Raw genomic sequence first — 22,788 nt, forward strand, 5'->3', positions numbered from 1 at the left:
CGCCATTTGACAGATTTGGAGTCATTACCATACAGTCATGGGTTCTGAAGGTAGATACCTATTTCCAACTCAATCCAATGCCCGAAGAGGAAGCAATCAAGTTCACAGCACTTCATCTCGAGGGAGTGGTGCATGAGTGGTGGCATTATGGATTGGTCACTCTCAATCGCGACCAAGTGACCTCTTATGTCAAGTTCACTGAGAGACTCATTGACTGTTTCGTTGAGAAGGATCTTGAGCTAAACTTCAAAGATCTAGCTCAGCTTAAGAAAACGAGCATGACAGGCAACTACATCACCGAGTCAATACTAGTCATAGACATCTCTGAAAGATGTCGAATTGTGTTATTCATGGATGGGCTAAGAGAGCCTTTGAGAGGCTGGATGAAAGGGTTCAACCCATGTGCACTCAACGAAGCTATTAAGAAGGTATGTGACATGGCTGCATCTTCCTCCAAAACTCACATAGCTTCACCAACACCATCCCCACAAGAAGACAAGGACAAGGAACTAGTTCAGAAGAAACCTTAGTTTGATGAAGATTCTTGGCAAGAGCTTCGGAGGAAAAAGTTGTGTTTCACGTGCAAAGAACCATGGGGACCTGGTCATCACTGCCTTGGGAAGGGAAAGATTCATTACATTGAGGTGATGTCTGATGACGACGAAGGACAAATACTTGCAGTGACTGATGAAGAAATTACCCAACAGGAGAGAATAAATACCCTAATATGTAAAGGGGCTTCCATTGCTACCCTCATCACAACGACTGGAAGTGGTATTTTCAAGGTTCGTGGCAAACGTCATGGAAAAAAAGTCCCAATCATGATTTATAGTGGTGCCACACTCAATTTCATCAATTCATCATTGGTCACTAGTAAAGGTTTGTGCATAGTGGAGCATAGAGGATTTGAGGTTAAAGTTGCAGGAGGAATCTTGTTACCTTGCACTCATGTGATCCCATGTCTACAAATTTCCATGGGAAACTATACCATGACAAATGATTTCTTTGTCATAGATTTGGTTGATACAAATATCATTTTGACATCCAATGGTTGGAAACTCTTGACCAATACACCAAAAGTTTCAAAAGGATGGACTTTTCATTTGAGATGGATGACAAAAAAGTGTTGCTAAGAGGAATTTCAAATAAAGGATCGAGGGAAGTCAGAATCAAGAAGATGGCGGCCATTTTTAAACAAGATTTGGTCCCAAAAGTTGCAAATAAAAATAAGATAGTCAACACTTTACCCCATTCCTTGGATAATTGGCAAGCCCTTCTATTGGTTGAGTATTCCAAGAACACGTTTGCATGTGAGTTGATGGATGGTTATGTACGTGATGAAAGATACAAGGTTATTGATGACATCATTTACTTCAGTGGGAAGATCTACTTAGTACCTAACTCAGAATTGAAGAAGTTCATTACAGAAGGTTCCCTACAACTGGATTTGCATTTTCTTGAGGACAAGCAAATTTTGGGATGGGAGGATTGTAATGTCCTGATCATAAAATAAATGTATTTAATTAAACCTTGTTAATGGGCTGATTGATTTAATATATCTCGGACCCATTTTTAATTTAATTATTTCCGTAGGTAAGTATGGCCATTGGCTATCTTTATACACTTCAGAAGGTTTTTCCAACAAGTATTTAAGCACAGCATGTATGTAGTCGTAGGTATGCAATTTCGATTATTTTCTCTCTACTGCGAATTCCCCTTTAGGATTGTCTATTGTTTGCCATTTCGGAAGTGAAAGATCTTCCCTATTTTGGCTCTTGCAGTTTCAGTGGGATTCAACCTCACCCTATTCCATCTTTTCTATCACCTGTAACACTTTGCTCGGATCTGGCAAATCGGAGCACCATCATATTGCAAATTGAAGAAACCATTGCGTTTAATTTGATCAATTCTCTGTTGCATGTATTGGGTGATTCAATCTCTTTGTTTATCTTCATTTAAACTCTCTGTTGTTACACCATTCGTCTACCTGTGTCCATTTTCCCTCAACTCAGTGCATCACTGTATGGCCCCTCCTTCAAGCATTCCTTTCCAAGCTACCGTACAGCCTACTTTGTGTACCGTACGGCCCTACATCATTGCTACCATACAACCTGTCTATTAGTCAATTGTATGGCCATGAAACATTCCTACCATACGGCCTATTGAACACATTCGTACGTCTGTCAAACTACCCCCTTGTAATGTACCTTTATCTGAATCAGTATTTAAGAACGCTGCATCAAATCATTAATATAAATTAAAAAAATAAAGAATATATGAAATGCACATTGAAATATGAAGTAATATTATGTAGACTACCCTGTATGACCCATTATCACTCCTTTGGAAGAGGCTCCCTTTGAATCATTCAACCCACTAATGGGAATTGTTTCCCGATTTAGCAATCGTCATAAAGGAGTATCTAACTAAGGCCTCCAGGGATCTCCAGTTAATCGCTTGGTAAAGATCCCTCCTTTACCAAGGCCCTATGACATATGCATATGTTTAATCCTTACAATATATATTGTCTCTTGTTTCTAGTTTCTCTCTAACGAAACTAGAAGTTTCTCTCTAAAGAAACTATACATCTATTCAAAGGTTTTCAATCATCTTTAGCGAAATATTTTTATTCTGAGTTTCTCTTTAAAGAAACCAAATATTCAGAATTTTTGTTCACATTCCCAAACATCTTAAGTGAATGTTTAATCCTGAGTTTCTCTCTAAAGAAACCAAACATTCTAATGTTTCCTTAATATATTATACTTCTCATTAAGTTGTCCTAGTCGGGTTTAGGGTTTCTGGTGATATATTATCTTATCTACCTTCTTCCCGTACGATGACCACCGTTGGGTATGAGCAGACACCCTAGGTCCTTTATTTGTGGGCAATATAGTAACTCCTTTATATGCAACTCGAGTGTTGATTCCCTTCCTCACTAGTATGTATGTCATGATTGAGAAACTCTTCATGGATGAGTGCGGGCTTCCTCAGCGGCAATATTTTGAGTTTCCCCTGCGTAATGAGTAAGGAATTCAGTGCTGCAGAATGTCCTTCAACCTAATGTTCTAGTTTCATTCCTGTTTGATTCTTACACCTATGTCTACTGGTGTCTTCCCCTGATTCCGTGTCTCTGTGTTTTTTTCCTCCTCCCTTCCCACTTTCAACGTGCGATTAATATATGACTACTCTAAATCGCAAGTCGTGTCCCTTTGAATCGATTTGTATTTAGCAATACTAATTCACTTGTTTTGTATTTGTCAATGTGTAAATTTATATTTTATTTTATTTGTTCATTAAAATTTAATTATTTATTTTTCTTTTGTAGTATGACTTATAATATTATTTGTGTTTTCTTATTCAAACAATTATCACAAATAGGTCTTAATTTATTATTCTATTATTTCTTTATAAATGATAATTATTACCAAAATATGAATTTTTGTGTACGAAATTACACGGGCTATCACAAACCCTCCATCTCAATTTTGCTTGTCATCAAGCAAGTTGAGTGTTTCTTCCTTTTCCCAAGTAGCATCTTCAACAGGCAATCCTTTCCATTTAATTAAGAATTCTTTCACAGTTCTATTTCTCAATGCCATTTCTCTGGTCTCTAAAATTATTTCCAGCTCCAAGCAGAGTTGTCCTTCATCATCCAGAGGGGGAAGTTCTACACAGGGGACTACCTGTTGGCCCAAAACTTTCTTGAGTCTGGATACATGAAACATGTTGTGGATCTGACTGTAGCTAGGTAACTCCAATTCATATCCTACTTTCCCAACTCTTTTAATTACTTTGTATGGCCCATAGAATCAAGGTTTGAGCTTCTCTATTCCATTCTTCTTAATAGATGATTGTTATAGGGCTATAGTCGCAGGTACACTAGATCCCCTTCATGAAATGAGCGCTCTACTCTATTCTTATCTGCATGTAGCTTTTGTTGATTTTCGGCAATATGTAAATTATCCTTTAGTTCCTTGACGATATCAATATTTCTTTAAATGAACTCTTGTGCGTTAGGTACTCTACTTTCAATGATGGTTAGGCTTCCAAATGTCGTTGCTTCATATCCATACAATGCTTTGAAGGGACTCATCCTTATGGACATATCATATGTTGTATTATAGAAATACTCACCCAAATGTAGCCACTTGATCCAAGCCAATTGCTGTACTGTGACATAATTTCTTAGATACCCCACTATCCACTTGTTTACAATCTCAGTTTGACCATCGGTTTGGGGGTAATAGTTGGTGCTAGGAGTGAGTGAAGTCCCAACTAGTCTAAATAATTCTTGCCAAAATTTACTAAGGAACTTGCTATCTCTATCGCTTACAATGTTCTTGGGTAATCCATGGAGACAAAAATTTTCCTTAAAGAATACTTCTGCGATTTGAGGCGCTTTATATTTCGTTGATATGGGGAAGAAGTGAGCAAATTTTGTGAGTCTATCTACCACTATGTAGATGCTATCTCTTCCATGAACCTTTGGTAACCCTGTTATGAAATCCATAGATATACTTTCCCATTTTTTATTTGGAATAGGTAATGGTTGTAACAGCCCTGCAGGGTGTGACTGCTCTACTTTGTTTTGCTGACAAATTCTAAATTCTTGTACATATTTTTGTATGTCTCCTTTTAATCCTTTCCAAGAGCATTTTTCTGTTATCTGTTTATACGTTTTGTAGTATCCAAGATCTCCCACCAATGGATTGTCATGATATTCTTTCATAATTAGCCTTTTTACTTTAGATTTTGGAGTCAAATAGGTCCTTCCTTTGTAGAAGATGAGGTCGTTAGAGATCTTAAAATCGCCGTTGGATATCTTCCCTTCAATTACTTCTATTGCAATTTGATCCTTTGCATAATCTGCTATTATATCCTCTTTCCAACCTGAAATGCAAGAAATATGCTTGATGTGGGATCTTCTAGATAAGGCGTCTGCTGCCCCGTTATTCACTCCTTTAACATACTCTATGTCAAAATCATAGGCTTGAATTTTGCTCACCCATTTTTGTTGTCTATCATTTAGATCTCTCTGATTTAAGAAAAAGCTTAGGCTATTATGATCTGTTTTGACTATGAATTTTCCACAAACCAAATACTATCGAAACTTTGCCAGGGCATGCATTATTGCCAACATCTCTTTATCATAAATCAAATAATGTCTTTCAACTCCGATGAGTTTGCGGCTTTCAAAAGCTATAGGGTTCTTTCTTTGAATTAGTACTGCCCCTATTCCATCTCCCAAGGCATCACACTGTAATTCAAATGGTATGGAGAAATCGGGTATGCCCAATACTGGGCATGTACTCATAATGATTTTGAGTTGTTCAAAGGCTTATTGTGCTTTGTCATCCCAAGTGAACGCTCATTTCTTGGTTAAGTCTATAAGAGGGGCTGCAATTTTTGAGAATCCTTTAACAAGCCTATGATAGTAACTGCATAATCCCACAAATCCTTTGAGTTGAGTAAGAGTCTTCGGCTTAGGCCATTCCTTGATAGCTTTAATTTTCTCTTCGTCCACACTTACTCCTTCCTCACTGATTTTATGTCCAAGGTAAAGTATTTCCTTCAGTCCAAATTCACATTTTGAAATTTTGGCATAAAGGAATTCTTTTTCTAAAATACTAAGGACTTCCTTGATGTGTTCTAAATGTTCCTCCCATGCCTTACTATAAATGAGAATGTCATCAAAAAATATGAGAAGGAATTTGCGTAGCTGCTGTCTAAAGGTATGGTTCATGCAAGATTTGAACGTTGTTGGTGCATTTGTGAGTCTAAAGGGGAGTACAAGGAACTCAAAATGTCTGTAGTGGCATCTGAATGTTGTTTTAGGTACATCTTCTCCTTTCATTCTGATTTGATGGTATCCAAATCTTAAATCAATCTTGGAGAAATAATTCGCTCCATGTAATTCATCCATTAGCTCATCAATTCTAGGGATAGGGTATCTATTTTTTATGGTCTTCTTATTCAATGCCCGATAATCAATGCACATCCTCATAGTTCCGTCTTTCTTTTTTACTAATACAACAGATGATGCAAAAGGGCTTCTACTTGGTTGCATATGCCCCATTTCTAGAAGTTCCTTGATAGTTTTTTCTATTTTTTCTTTATATTTGTGGGGATGCCTATAAGGCGTAGTGATTACTGGTTTTGCTCCTTCTTCGAAGTCAATGGTGTGTTCAAAACCTCTCTTAGGGGGAAGCCCAGGGGATATATCTCCAAACACCTTTTTATATTTTTCAAAAATAGGTTGAATCTTGTCGTGTCCCCATTTTGGAGGCAATTTGATTTAATTAATTTAATTAATTAGGTTGTCCAAAATAATGAATATTTTATGAGGATGACTAATTAATTATTTTAATTAAATAAATAAGTGGTATTAAGTTAATTATTTATAAAGTTATCAAATAAATAAATATTAAAAGGTAACTTTATATTTAATTAATTTAATAAAGTGACTTGAATTATAAAATATTTTTTATAAAGTTATTTAATAGATAAAATAAAATAATGTTCTAGAAGTTTTTGGAGAAAGTGGAGAAAAAGAATAAATAGGCACCCCGGGCTTCATTCTAATCATCCAATTGTTTATTTCTCTCTTGACATCAAATTGTGATTTAGTCACATAGTCTATTATGGAGCCAAGTGGTTTCAGATAGTTAGTTGATCTTTGGGAACGAAAACTCCCTTGGATTTACATAACTGAGGAAGTGAAATATCTTCTGAAGAGTTGCACATTTGGAGGTGATACTTCAGTCACTTCAGCTAGGGCATCATTGGGCCTAAGGCCATTTTCAGCATTTCAGCATTTCAAAAGGCAATTTTAGCAGGGCCGAAATTATTGGAGGTCATTTCTAGCAGGTATGAAATTATAGGAAGCCATTTTAAAGCAGAACCGAAAAAGCAGTCCGAAAAAAGCAGGCCGAAAAAGCAGAACCGAAAAAGCAGTCCAAAAAAGAAGCTCCGAAAAAAGCAGTATGAAAAGCGGATCCGAAAAAGCAGTTCAAAACAGCAGATCTGAAAAAAGCAGTTCGAAAAAGCAAATCCGGAAAAAGCAAGTGGAAAAAGCAGATCGAAAAAAAGCAAAGCAGAAGGGGCAGCATTGAAGAAAATTATTGCAACCATCTACAATCAGGTTCTTCACTTCTCATTTGGCATATTTCCTAAGAAATGTAGGTTTTCAACTGAGTACAAAATATAGCTTCAGCACTTCACTATTTTACATTGTACTTGTCTTTGTTTGCCATTTGGCATTATTGGTATCAAACGAAGGCTAGGATTTTGCAATTGAAAGAGTGTTGTAATTTTTAGACTATCTATATTGCAACCCTAGAGTTGATGATCAGCTTATTAGTTTGCATTCCAATTGTTTGACAAAATATCAATTGGCTGTAAGTTCTCTTTTTGGCATAAATAATGTTATAATTTTGCATACTAAGTGTTTATAGTAATGACAGTTGGTTGTAAGTGCATTAATGCCTTCTTAGGTTGCATCCAAAGTATTTGTCATAATTACTAGTTGTTGTAGCTGCATTTTGCAAGTAGTTAAGTCACATATTTGTATTGAATATTGTCAAAATTAGTTGCACATTCATGTTAGGTCATTGTTTAGACAATCTGGAGTCTTTTTTGTAAGCATTCTCTTTGATGCAAATCAAAACAAGAGTCATTGCAGCAATCTGAAAAGTTATATCCGTCATATGACACCTTGTATGCAAAGTGTTTGACAAAATTCTTCAAGCCTTCAATCAGCATTCTAAGGTCGGATTTGAGCAGGACCATTACAGTGGTATCAGAGCTTGCTTGCAAAGTGTTTGACGAAATGTCAAACCACTGAACTATAAAGATTTTTGGTGTTTGAAGTTATAACCTGTTGGGGTTATTACAAATCTCTAGGTGGAATGTTTTTTCTTTAGTGGGGTTATTATCGAAGATCATACATAGAGCTATCATTTCTCCTTGATCATGTTTTAAGATTTTCTCCATTTTATTACAAGATACTGCCCTTGCTGATTCATCAGTCATGCCTCTTAGCATTATGTCTTTCCCCTCATGTTTGAAGCATATTTCCAGATTTGGCCCATCCATGGTGAAACGTCCTAGGGAGTTGATGCAAGGCATCCCTAAGATGATATCATTTTGTATGTTTGCTACACAAAGGTTCCTTTTAATTACATATCCATTTGTGGTGATTTCTACTTGTGTAACTATCTTTTTGCAATGATCTAATGTGCCATTAGCCAACTTGACTCTAAATTCTTCAAAATCTTGAGTTTTTAACCTTATTTTTTTTTAACCAAGTGTTTGCTGATAAAATCATGAGAAGCTTCTGTATCCACAAGTGCAATCACCTTTTGTCCCTTAAGCACACCTTTGATTCGGAAAGGTCTATTCTCGTCTTGAGATATGAGTGCCAAGGTTTCTTGTTCTAATTCCTCTATTCTGATTCTTTTACTTGTTTCTTCAAATTGATTTACTTGTCCTCTTTTACATCGGTGACACTGTCCTCAAGGTTCCCTACATTTAAAGCACAAATATTTCTGAATTAGTTCTTCTCATTGAGGGCATTTGTGTCCAAAGCTCCAAGGCTTGTGGCATAAGTAACATGATTTATTTTGGTTTTCCTTGCTGATTTCTTCACTTCGGTGGAAAGTTTTGGAGGGAAAATTATGGAATCTCTCCTTATTATTAGATTCGACCATTTTGGTTTTCCTTATGGCTTCTTCCAAATTTTGTGGTTCGTGGGGTTTTACCAACATCTTTGTGGATTCTTTGAGACCTTCTAGAAACATTCGGGTGAGCCTCTTTTGGGATAGATCAGAGAGCATGACTGAAATTTCTTGAAATTTCTTTATATACTCTTGTAGGGTTCTTGTTTGCTTAAGATGTGTCAACTATTGGAAGTACCATTCGGTATCTTTCTCATCAAATTGGTTTATGAGCTTTTGGGAGAACTCTTCGAAAGTTTTCACATCTTTATGACCTAGTAAGATACATCCTTGTGTCCACCAATCATGTGCTGCTCCTCCCAAAAGGATTATGGCAAATTGGAGTGCCTCTTCCTTTGTCATAGGATTTAGGATGAAGAATGTATTAAGTTTTTCCTAAGTTACACGGGTACCCCTCCCCCCCCTCGGGACCTCGAACTGGTTCGAACCGGTTCGAGATTCTGGTCCGGTTCGACCAAGGTTCGACCAGGGTTCGATTTTCGAATCCTGGTTCGAACTGGTTCGAACCATGGTTCGAACCCGAGTAGACCAGGCTGGGAAAATCGAACCAGGTTCGAACCCAACCAAGAACCCGCCCACGGACGCGGAAATAAAGTGACTTATTTGCATTTTTTTATAATTTTTGGAGTCCACGTACCCTAAAAAGGTGTTATGAATTGGTTTTTTGCTCTCTCATAGTCATTTGATGTTTCTAAATAGGTTGTTTTGCCTTGAAGGAGAGCACATAAGTTTTTGAGCAAGCATCCGATTGTGCAAGGAGGAGTTTGAAGCAATACTTGTTGGTGTTCTTGAAGTGTTTGTGCATCATTTATACACATTTGCAAACTTGCAATGGCTGGAAAAGGACCAACAGGTAAGATCTTATTCTATTTACTATTGTTTTGTTCTAGTTTTTCCAAAAAAAATTCATTTCTCTTTCAATCTTCATATGTTCTAAGTTCTTGAATCTTTTCCATTATTTCAAAATTCATCATTTTCTTGCATATAGATTATGAACATATATCTAATTAGTAATTTCTTGCCATAGGGAAAGGTTCGAAATTAATGTCATCTACCTCTTCATCAATAGGCAACACCGAACAAAGAATGGAAACCAACTCCGATTCTCCTCTATGGAAGTATGTAGACATTATAAAACCCATTCCAGGAGGTGGTGCATTTCGTTGGAGATGTCGAGGATGTGATGTAGAAAGAAATAGTTCTTATTATCATGTGGTAGGCCATCTATGTGGTTATGCTGGAAGAGGAGTCAAGAAATGCCCTAGCAAAAATGGTGTCCCTATTCCAAATCACACCGTGTTAAAATATATTAAAGAGCATGAGGCAGCAGAAGAGAGAGAAGGACGCAGGGCAATAGAACTCGGTAGTAGTAGCAATAAAAGTAAAAAAGCTAAGGGAATGCAGGCCCCCTCAGATGTTATTGTACAAGACCACCCCTTCTTCAATACTACAATGGACACTGACACTGAATCTATCCCCATTGTACACAAAAGAAAGGGGCCAATAGAAACTTCTTTTCAAAACAAGGCTCGGGAAATTGCTGACATTAAGGTGGGAAGATGCCTCTATACAAATGGGTTGTCTTTTAATGTTGTCCGCTCTCCGTTTTGGAAGGACATGTTGAGGGGTGCCAATGAAGCTCCAAAAGGGTATTGTGGCCCTAGGTATGAGAAAGTTCGCACCACCTTGTTGAATGATGAGGTCCAACGGGTTGAAAATCAATTGAAGCCCATAAGGGACTCATGGGTTGAGACAGGGGTGACAATTGTTTCAGATGGCTGGAAGGATTCTAGGAACCGTCCCTTGATCAATGTCCTTGCGGTGTCCCCTAAAGGGGCAATGTTTCTGAAAGCGGTGGATTGTGAGGGCAAAGTAAAAGATGGGCCATTTATTGCTGATATCTTAATTGAGGCCATTGAACAAGTGGGAGCAAGAAACGTTGTCCAAGTCATAACGGACAACGCAAAGAATTGTAGAGCAGCAGGTTTGTTGGTTGAATCACGATATCCACATATCTTTTGGACACCTTGTGCAGTCCATTCACTCAATCTTATGCTAAAAAAGATTGGGAACCAAATTGAGTGGATCAAAACAATGTATGAAGAGGCTGAGGACATACAAATGTTTGTCACAAACCACCACATGACTCAATCTCTTTTCAGGAACTACTCAAAATTGGAGCTATTGAAGGTAAATGAACTTGAACTCAAATTAGTAATTTAATTTTTAATATTTGACAATTTCTGATTTTTCATATTTTACTTGTGCAATTGCCAATGTGTATACTTTTCTTAGTTTTCTAAAATATGTATCTAATAGTTGTTTTTTGCTCTAATTTATGTCACAAGTTGCTGAGACCCGTTTTGCATCACATATAATTGTCTTAAGACGACTTGTGCAAGTGAAAGATGCACTTCAAGGTATGGTAATCAGCAACAATTGGGGTGTATGGAAGCAAAAGAACACTGAAAGGGCAAACAAAATAAAGGATAGGCTATTGGCTGACTCATGGTGGGAACGTGTGGAATATCTCCTCAAGATCACCGAGCCCATTATGAGCATGCTTAGGTACACTGACATGGATAGGCCTTGCCTTGGAGAGATCTATGATGGCATAGACTCAATGATTGAGAAGATCAGGCAAGTTATAAATGAGCAGGAGCAAGATCCGCAAGAGACCTTTTCCAAACAAGTGCAAAAAATTATTAATGAAAGATGGAACAAAATGACCACTCCATTACATTTGCTTGCCTATGCCTTGACCCCCAAATACTATAGCTCACAATATTGTGATCTACCAGGAAGGTTGCCACCATATAGAGATATGGAAGTGTCTAAGGGGTACCAGGCAACATTTAGAAGAATATTTCCTGATGATGATATAAGAGATCTAATCATGGATGAGTTCATAGCATTTGTCAATGCTACAGGTCTAAGTAATGATGCTCTTCGTCATCGGTTCAAGAAGCATGCTCATGGTTGGTGGTACCTCCATGGCCAAAAATTCCAAACATTGCAGCCCCTTGCAATCAAAGTTATATCACAAGTAAGTTTTATTTTATTTTTTAATTAGCTCACTTTATCTTCAAAAGAATTTTTTAATAAGATTGAATTAATTCCTTTTTAATTGCCTACCTTATGTTGTCTTTATAGGTTGCTAGTTCTTCTGCATCAGAAAGAAATTGGAGCACCTATTCTTTCATCCACTCAGTGAAGCGCAATAGGTTGCAATCAAAAAGAGCTGAGAACCTGGTATTTGTGCATAACAACTTGCGCCTTCTTTCGCACAAGAGTCAAGAATACAAAGAAGGGGAGACAAAGAAGTGGGATGTAGATGCAGAGATTGCGGACTTGGATGCTTCCACTGCTGCGCTTACAATTGATGATTTTGATGACTTTGATGTCAATACCATTGTTGATTCTGCTGCTGATCCCATTGGCCTTGGTGCAAGTAATAGCATAGGCGAAGGAGGAGATGAAGAAGAAGATGAAGAAGAAGAAGATGAATATGAAGAAGATGAAGATGAAGAATGAAGAACTTAGAACTAGAAATTCAGAATTTTAATAGATTTTCATTCTATTAGTTACTGTTAAACATTGAACGTGAAACAATGACACTTGAACGTGAAACAATGACACCATTTTAAATGTTTTGAATCTTTCATCTTTGATGTTGAAGTTGATTGAACTATGTTACTATATGATGGTATGCTCACCATGATACATTGATATGTTATTGTTTATGCTGTTTTAAAGTTTTAAATGTGTTTATGGTACTATGCTACATTCTAATTTTAACTCATGCTTCATAAAAATGTATATATATATATATATATATATATATATATATATATATATATATATATATATATATATATATATATATATATATATAATTTTTACATGTTTTTCTACTAACGAACCCAAACGAACCCAAACCCCTTTCCAAAATTTCGTCGAACCAGTGAACCGGTTCTCGAACCCGAACCCAGAACCGAACCACGAACCGGCAACCCCACTAATGAGCTGACAATTTCCCCTGATCTATTAAAGGTTGGAATTGTGACCTTACTTACTTTGCATTTAAGTTCTTCATTTATGTATCCTCCAGGAATTTCTCTTCTTTTATCTGCACAAAATTCCCTAAACGAGACTACTTCTTGAACGTGAGGTTCCAAGGCTGCATATGCTCTTACAATATCTTCTATACTAGTTAAGGGCTGCTCTACCACTTCCTCTTCTCTTGGTTTGTTCTTCTACGTATGAATGTTGGTTGGGGAAGACTTGAACTTGAAGCTATATTATTATTTTCTAAATGGATTGAACTAGTTTCTATCCCCATGTTTAGTTGATTTTTTAAATTATTAATTGAATTTCCCATGTTCTGTAAGGCTTGCAGGAGAGCCTGGTTTGATTTCTCCATTTGGTTTAATAGAGTTTGATTTGTTTGGTTGTTTTGCTCCATATATGACCTTAGTTTGTTTGCTAAATCATTCATTGTTGTCTTTGTTCTTCTCTCGTAAGTTTGCATAATGAAAGATCCATAATAGATGCCCTTGCTGATCTGCTGTAGTTTTTAAATTAATAAACTATATTTTCCTATGATTTCCAATGACTCCCCTACTGCGTGCACCTCTGAGAGAACTGTCACTAAACTGGGAGTTCCTCCTAAAAAATAGGAGATGCACTCTAAGTCTTCAAAACATTCGCCGAGGTCTCCAAATGCCTCCTAGACCACTCCTAGTCAATCCCTACAAATTAGGAATCCCTCCTAAATTGTAGGAAACTGTTGTCTACTGCTCCAAACTACTTGGGAAGCTCATGCATGACTCTCAAAGCCTTTGGGTTGGTTCCCTCTATGCTCTACTAGCCTATGGGAACCAGATAATAGACCAACCTTGCTAGAAATGTTGTCACTAAGGAAGGGCAGAAATTGGGGACATGACACATAAGCCTTTATCCACAGGGTGGCAGAATTATGCTCTGATACCACTGTAATGTACCGTTATCTAAATCTGTATTTACGAAGAACCTTGCATCAGATTGTTAATATAAATAAGAAAAATAAAGAATATATGAAATGCACATTGAAATATGAAGTAATATTATGTAGACTACCCTATATGACCTGTTACCACTTCTTTGGAAGAGATTCCCTTCAAATCACTCAACCCTCTAATGGGAATTGTTTTCTGATTAAGTAATATCTTGGCATATGCGAATATAATTCTGCTATTCCTATCTTCTATTATGTTCTCATCTATTGTTCTATTATCTGTATGCATTATTTTCTTTACCCAGTACAGTAAACATTTGGCGCCGTTGCCCAAATGGACTTGGAACGGCAGGCAAATGAAGAGTAATGTCAAATCAGCTGAACAAGAATAAGAACAAGCTGAAGGAAAAGGACAAAATACACACAGCACAAGGAAATCTAATTTTGGTGCGCAAGCTGAATGCAGAAGGAGGTTTCAAAAGATTGCTGCCAACGGACGCAGAAGCACATAAGCATTGTTGGAGGAGACTCGACAGCGGGTAGAGTTGGTGGAAGAGGCAAGGGAGGAGTTTTTGAATTGGTGTTTGCCAAGGGAAGACAATCCAAACGGAAGAGAATCGACTCGCACGGCTCGGAGTGCTGAAGGAGCAAGAGTGTGGAGTGAACTCTTTGTCCGGGATCCACTTCCAGAAGGAACAAATTCGCTTAACGGAGACCCTTCTCCACCAAACAGCACAGCTTCCGAGATACCAAGTGTGAGCGTTGGGATACCAAGCGTGAGCGTCAAGATGGCAGGACCAAAGGAGAAGTTACCTAAATTTGATGGTGATGGAGCAGCTGATCCCATCCGACATTGTAGAACCTGTGAAACGATTTGAAAGGCCAATGGCGTAATAGATACAAACGAATGGATGAGGCAATTTTCGATAACCCTACGGGGGGTGGCAATTGATTGGTTTATTGATACCGATCCACAAAAGTTAAATAGTTGGGATAACATTAAAAAAGAGTTTATCGCAAAATTTCAACTCTTGCGCGACGATAATGAAATTGTAGCGGAGATATTCAATACTAAGTAGGGGAAGAATGAAACACTCTGAGTCTTAGCGAGGAAGTTGAAGGACTTGATCAATAAGATGGAAAATAAGCCCGTTGATGGGTTACAGGAAAGATGGTTCATTGAAGGCCTTCACCCGAAGCTGCGAAAGAAGATGAAGATCGTGTCACCATCGACATACACTGACGCGTACAATCGTGCAATGAACCTCGAAAGTGAGCAGAAGACAAAGAAGAAGAGGAAGAGCAGCTCGTCCGATTCAAATGACGACGCGTCTTCAAGAGAAGATAGCAGCAATGATGAGGACAGTAGCAAGAAGGTCCATGCCCTTTAGGACATGATTCAGATGATAAAGGAATTCAAGGACATGAACAAGGAGACTAAGGGCAGTGAGTTATGGTGCACGGAGTGCAAGAAAGAAGGCCATACGAAGGGATGTTGCTCGAAAGATCAATTCTGTGAAATTTGCCAGATTATGGGACATTCGATAAAGGAATGCCCTTTCAACCTGAAAACAAGAACACCGCAACAAGTGTTCTTGACACAGGAAGTGTCTGCGTCTGGAAGGAGCGGGAACAACAGTATGGAGGGTGCCATGTTGGGAGGATACAGAAATAATCGGCGCAGTCAAAACAACAACAATAGCGGCAACAACAATAATGGCAGGAGGAGTTGAATCCAGTATAATGGAATGGCCAGCTGATAGTCCAATGCCGCGTATGCAATCTGTGGGGTCACTTCGCCCGAGAGTGCACAACGGCAACACACTAAAGTTGCTATGCCGATGGTGTGGACCTGGCAATCATAACGATGCTAAGTGCCCAAAGTCTGGAGTAAACTTGATTACTATCGAGACAGACAAGGAAGAAGTTTTGGCAATCACTCGGAAACAGGCTAAGCTATACCCTGATACGAGGAGGAAAACAAGAGACTGGAGGAAGCACGGGTAGAGATCCAGAGAGCAACGCAAGTAGAAATGGCACACCTGAAGGACACGCCTGGTACCTCTGTACGGAACTGCACAAAACAAAACATTGTACGGTAAATATTGCAAGCCGAGGTACCCGTCAGGATAAATGATCTGTTTCTCACTATGCCTCAACTTCGTACGGCACTCACGAATATAGCTCTGATTGCTACGCAACTAATAGAGCAAGAAAAGGAGAAACAAGGGGGCGCAAGTGCGGAAGACCCGATGCTGTTAGCTCTTTCATCTAGACGCTATCCGACGATTGTCGAAATGGGCATTCTCGGGACTATGCTAACAGACACGATCGTGGACGGAGGGTCTGGTGTCAATGTGCTGCCAGAGGATACCTAGAAAAAGTTGGGACAGCCAACATTGTGGCCACCTACCTTCCAGTTGCTAACAACTGATCAACATGGAATCAAGTCATTGGGAGTACTGACAACACAACCAGTGACGATTGGAAGACAACCGTTCCTGTTGGACTTTGCCGTGATCCCACTGAAGCGGAAAGGATACAATGCTATTCTGGGTCGGGGGTGGCTGATACAAGCCAAGGCAAAGCACGTTTGGAAGAAAAATACTTTATCACTTGAAAGCAAAGGCCGAAAGTACGTCATCGATCTACACACTCAAATGGTCGGGGAAGAAGCTGAGTGTCAAGAGGTTGCATTGATGCTGAAGGAAGTAGTGGAAGAGAACTCGCACATCAGAGCGGATTTGAAAGTCTGGATAGATCAAGTGTACTAGCTTCGACGCAACCGGTCTTCGCAGTTGGATACACATCCTTCGGGTTCATGATGTATAAGTCCATGTTGTTTTGCTTTATGAATAATGTAGTTAGTTGTTGGGTTTTTTGTTGTGTAGTCATCGGAAGATGACTTTTCTTTTTGGGGGGGATGATGTCGTCAGGAAATAGTGTATCGGGTGCACCCCATTAGTGTGTCGGGAGCATCCTGTTAGTGTATCGGGTGCATCCCATTAGTGTATCAGGATGTATCCCGTTAGTGTGTCAGGAGCATCCCGTTAGTGTATCGGATGCATCCCGTCAGTGTATCAGGATGTACTCCGTCTGTATCGAGATGTATGTCGTCGGTATCAGCCGACAGGGTGTGTATCGGGAATGTTCTATTATAGTAGCCGACATATTGTATGTGGCTGACAAATTACCTTCAGGAAGGTTCCTCGGATAGTATTTATATCCCCCTTCAAGATCATTGTAATCATCTGATCTCATAGCATCTGAAGCATAATGTAATATCTTGGTGTATGCAAATATAATTCTGCTATTCCTATCTACTATTTTGTTCTCATCTATTGTTCTATTATTTGTATGCATTATTTTCTTTACCCAATACAGTAAACACCTAAGATAATTAAATAGGCTACAAAGTCCTCATAGAGAAACTACACAGAATGGGACATTACATGATAACGATTGGAACATGTAGGTTCCTCCAATTGATACACTGAAATAGGAAACATAAATATTACATTGCAAAGGATAATATTTAAACACACATACATATCTGTTATTATTGGCATTGGAAGTACATGCCTTGGCTCTCCTTGTATTCTCTATACCAAGGTTTCCAACACATTCTATGGATTTTGTAAGCTGTTCCTAACTTTTTACTGAAGATTGTTTTTTTATGGGAAAGAAGACATTGAAAGTACATTTGGTAGGTTATTGTCATATGGTGTAGGAGTCCATCACAAAATGAATTTCCTGGACTGCCTGTCTCACTGTTGTCAATTTGCATTGATTTATAAAGAATAAATTCAATGGGCAGCCTGATATGACTTGTTTCCTTATTGTTAGTTACTTCTAATAGTCTTCTCATTAATAGTAAACATATCACAACATAATCATTCATTAGTATATATTTAGATGTATTGTTTATTTTATATTTAGGCATTCACTTTACTCAATTGTTTCAAATTTCAGCTTAGAAGGTTGGCTTATTTGATTCACTTTTGGCATTCTATTTCACTTGGTATTCCACAAACACAGTTCTTCAGAAAAAATTTTGCATAGCTTTATTACTTAAGTTATTTTTCAATTTAGGAGAAAAAGTAGATTATTTTTGGCTACAGTTTGATCTAAAAAAATGTTATTTAACTTATATAATAGCATTTTATCAAATGTATATGGTTTTCATGAATAGATTCAATTCAGGTGTAACCACAAGAAGACAATTTCCTGAATTATTTTCCCAACTGATGAAATGTTCATAGGCTAACAATATGCATGCTTGGAAATAATCTACTTGTTTAATGTAGGAAAAACTTCTAATTATAGCTCGCAAATATAAAAGAACTTTCCAATTGGTCATTGCATAACTCATACATACCTGGACATTTAATGTTGTCCTATAGAATGGTTCAAATCCACCAGCAGGCATTATCTCTATTGGTAAGCTAAAACCAACTCCATTTCCCTCAGTGTCTGATAGTATTGCTTGTTCAGTAGATTTTAACTTAACTCCATCATATGCCCCATCTATTACCTTCAAAATTGTAAAAGAATGACTAAAATCTATTTCATTCTAAATCACATTTCAAATAATGCCAAAACATTCATGGGTGTTTAATATTCTAAATTTTAACATGTTAATATAAATAGTCAAGCATTTCTTAGAAGAATTCATATATATTTAGATGTTATTATGCACATTCTTTAATGTGTTTGTATATGGATTCATGAATGAACTTGCATATGTATGAAGATGGATGTTTGAAGGATACAAATTTAAGCATTTAAATTTTTATTGTGATCCTTGACTAGTGCAGGTAGAACTATTAAAATGAAAAAATTATTCAAGCTTACCAGTTTTGCAAAGTTCCCTGCTGTAAGAGGAGCCGAATAACCATCAAGGACGACCTATTGAGGAATAGAATTGCATCAAGAAATAATTAATAATTTCTAATATCTAAAATTAAAATGACTCAAAAAAATTAAAACTTAAATTCAACATAATTGAAAATGCTTTTTCCAAACTTCTAGAATATGAATTCTAAAATTTCACAATCCAGATTCTTAGTTGAGCGCACTCAAATATATAACATTGGTTTCCGATTTTCCTCTAAACAGAGTCCAGACTGACCTAGCACACTACTTACATTTTTCATTTTTTATAAGAATTAACCATTAAAGAAGATTGTTAATATGGAATGATCATAATTTGTATCTTGAAATAGATTGATCCTTCTAAAGCACAAATTTCTTGTAACATAATTTGAATATGGAGAATAATATCCACTTTATATCTACATATAGAAAGAAAAAAAAAAGGTTTTCTTGATTTCATGTTCTTGAATTTTTTTGGTAGCAGCAAGAGAACCTATCTACCTGTTCTGGTTGCTGTGAGTTTGTCTGAGATTCATCTACCTTGCTGCTGTTCTGTAATTCATCAGATCTTCCTCCAATCAGCTATATCATAATCCTTATTGAGCTCGATCAGTTCATTACATACTCTCCGTGTGTAATAACAATCAAAAAGTATCATGGCTATGAGGAAACGTCTTCGTGTCCTCCTTCCTCTCTTTAATGATATCAGTTATTTTAGTAACATTTATATGGTTGGCTTTCTTCGTATTAAGTCTTCAGCTTTCTGTTCATGGCATCCTTTATATTTCTCAGGGAGAGATTTCTTTAACATATATTATTTGTATCTTTTCATTGGTGTGTTGCTTGACATGGTATCAAAAAGATGATGATGTTTCATTTGTATAACTGATGTGGTTCTCCGCTCTCTATTTGCGTATGCATTGAAGATGTCAGTTTCAAGTGTAACCGTCATGTCTCTTCATATGACTTTATGGAGTCTCCTTGTATTCTTTAGAGTCAATTGAATAAGGTATTGAAATAGTTACTGTGATTTTATCAACATTCCTGCAGTGGGTGTGAGGTGACTTGGCATCAACATTTGTATTTTGAGTTTTCTGTTTTATATATTATTCAGTTGGATTGATCTAGATGTTGTCCTAGAGAATATTATTCTTCTGTTGCAGCAGTTGTTATTTATGAGAGAGATCTGTCATTTTAGAGTGTGTTAGAGACTTGAGAATTAAGCAGGCTTATTGATTGACTTGTTTTGAAGGCATCAATCATAAGCAAGAGTTTTTGTATTTGTTTTGAGAATCTAAATAAAGGAATCATCTTTGGTGGGCTGGGTTGTTTCCCTCAAGCGGGAGGGTTTTACCCAGGATAAATATTTGTGTCTTATCTTATTGTATTTCTGCATATTATGCTCTTGTATTCTGTTTCATAAATTTAACATGGTATTAGAGCGGGCCTGAGAAAAGATCTTAAACCACAATAGGCATTTGGATTCTAGAAGGATCTTGATGACTTATGGGTGTTAAATATGTTGTTCTATGTTTTCTATGAGAGTTACTATCTCAAATTTTGAGGCTTCCCATGCATCTTTGTCCAAAGCTTTCATTGTTTTTTCACCAACAAAGAGGATGCAGTCATGCCCATCTATGCTTTCATGTTTGACATTCATGTCTTTGACGATAACAGCTGTGTTCATGTTCGAATTTGCATTATCTGCCTGCACTATAACTGCGTGATGACGAAAGATCAATTGGTGGATTGTGCGGAAAATTAGACAATCTTGAGATAAGTCTATTTTTATACATCCTTCAATTGATCATGAATTTTATGTAGTTAATATTAATTCATGTTATAACTCTCAGAATAGCGTATTCTTTTAGCATTGATCTATATATTTCTCTTCATGAATATTTAGATTTTATGAATTATGTATAATCTCTCTAAAAATGCTTCCAGGACAAATTGAGAAGCAACGAAATGATGAGAAATTACATGCAGGCTGTAGAAATCAATATGGGGGATACTGCTTCCGGCCATGGGATTGAAATGGTGACAAAACTTCATGAAAGAGGAAGAACCTATATTGATTGTCATTGTAATTAGTTTCCTCGAAGAGGAAGAAATAACATTCAGAGGGAGACTATCCAGCTGCGGAAATTAGATTCAGAGGGAGCTTGTGTGGTAGAGGGAGAATCTAAATAAAGGAATTATCTTTGGTGGGCTAGGTTGTTTCCCTCAAGTAGGAGGGTTTTTCCCAAGATAAACATTTGTGTCTTCTCTTTTGCATTTCTGCATAATGTGTTCTTGTATTCTGGTTCATAAATTTAACACATGTCTCTTACATAAATATAATTAAGAGCATATGGTGTTGGAATTTTAATTCACATATTTTGAAGTGGCACAAAATGAAACACTGTGCAATAAACTCTTCTTCAAAATTCAAATCATTTAAGGGAAGGTCCGTTTCAACTAGAATCTAAAGAATTTGGCAATACAAAAAAGTTGAAATTAAATACTATTCTTTTGTTTCTCAATCCAAGGCATAAGATGATTCAATAACATTACACTAGACGAGGGGGATTTTGTACAAAATTCTTTCTACTATTGGAAAGAATTTGATTTGACTAAACAATGCATCCAATTTTAAATTAGAACCATGATTGAGATCTCTAGCGAAACAAGAATGAATTTCGAACATAGACATTAAGCATGGAAGGATAGTACACAAAGTAACTAGTCTTTATCTTCAAATGATCATACTACAAAGCTTAAATCACCAAATTGTTCTTAACAAATGACAATTTGACATTAGAAGTCGGAATTCATTGAACAACAATTTTAGCAATACACAGGATTTAAAATTATTATTAGGAAGCTTAATACAAAATGACATTTATATTGTTACAAAATATTGTATGAAAATAAATAATTGTTATTTATACTCCAGGAATATTGGAATATTGTATTGATTTCAGAGGAAATGGAAATTATAATATATACCAAAGGTGAGAAGACAAATGGACAGGATTGACAAATACTGTCATTATTGTTTAGAAGTCATCATTCATGAACAAGTATAAAAACAAGGTCATTATTATGTTAAGTTTTGACCAATGACCAAGAAGTATGGAAAAACATGTCATTAGAATACCATGTTGAGTTTTGGAGAGTGATCAATATTGAAGACAATAACAAGTCGGTGATTTGTTCGATTGAAGAGAAGGTGTGGTTAATAGCAATGCTTGTGTTAGACAACAATCCACTAGAAACTGTAATTAATATGCTAATTGTATGATTAAGGTAAAAGATTAATTTATAACTAGGTAATTCCTATGGGTTTCACCTAAAATGGGTCCCAGGTAAATATTGTGTTATTGTATTCATTACATGTGCATAATCATCAAATTTGAGTAAAAGAGCTTATTTTCATTGATAAAGTTTAAACTGAAAAAAATTGTTACTATAGTGATTCATTGCCTCATCTCCTCTCTTAGTATAATTGTGTTCTCATCAAGAACTGCCTTAATTGCATGTAATGCAAGCTTTAGTATGACAAGTTCACCATGAAAATATTAGCTAGACTAGTGGCTAAGATTATTTCTTATTATTAAAACTCACATCTATCACATAACAAGAGATCTAAAGATAATTGATCAAATGTCACGCCCCCATCGACACCTAAAACTATCACCTTACCAAACTCAATTTACCCATTACAACATTAATTAAACAAGAGTGGATATTTATTAACCTTCTCAACCATCTTCTTATTATTAATTAAATAAATGCTAATAGTTTATTCAATTAATGTATTCTTTATCCCACTTTCCTAATTTTGTAAAACATGAATAACTACTTAGATTTATTATATTTGGATTTCTAAAATATAGCTAGAAAGTTGAGCCAAAGCTTAATGTCATACTGGTGTTTTCCATAATAATGTCCTAAAATACACCAACATGATGAACAACATACTCATTATTTGTATGTATTCTAAAAAACACCAATTTGGGCACCACATTTGCATGTCCAACTCTTAAGGTTGGTATGTTCAAACTCATTCTAATCCTAAGGGCACAATGTTATTGATTCAAACTAGCACACATATTATGATGTGTTCACGTTTCAAGTTGTAAAGACTTAATGCAAGTATGTTATAACTTTTGTCATGTGTGTTATAAATTATAGACA

The 22,788-nt window shown here is 36.6% G+C and overlaps 1 protein-coding gene across 3 annotated transcripts in view; it reads right to left on the reverse strand.

Annotated features, from left to right (window-relative positions):
* LOC149552265 (Cyclophilin-like peptidyl-prolyl cis-trans isomerase family protein) overlaps nucleotides 1-22,788 on the reverse strand; it is a 310,257-nt gene that overhangs the window by 80,644 nt on the left and 206,825 nt on the right. For all 3 annotated transcript variants that reach the window (XR_016352888.1, XM_089787791.1, XM_089787790.1), the window contains exons 8-9: nucleotides 18,586-18,639; nucleotides 18,110-18,265 (exon numbers count right to left, since the gene is read on the reverse strand). Coding sequence is in view for 2 of the 3 variants with exons in the window: in XM_089787791.1 (XP_089643917.1) it covers nucleotides 18,110-18,265; nucleotides 18,586-18,639 (210 nt within the window). In the remaining variant the exon portion in view is untranslated. The remainder of the gene's footprint in view (nucleotides 1-18,109; nucleotides 18,266-18,585; nucleotides 18,640-22,788) is intronic.

Source organism: Cupressus sempervirens, chromosome 6, assembly GCF_028749045.1.
Source record: "Cupressus sempervirens isolate cs-2001-9-10 chromosome 6, ASM2874904v1, whole genome shotgun sequence".
NCBI classification, from domain to species: domain Eukaryota; kingdom Viridiplantae; phylum Streptophyta; class Pinopsida; order Cupressales; family Cupressaceae; genus Cupressus; species Cupressus sempervirens.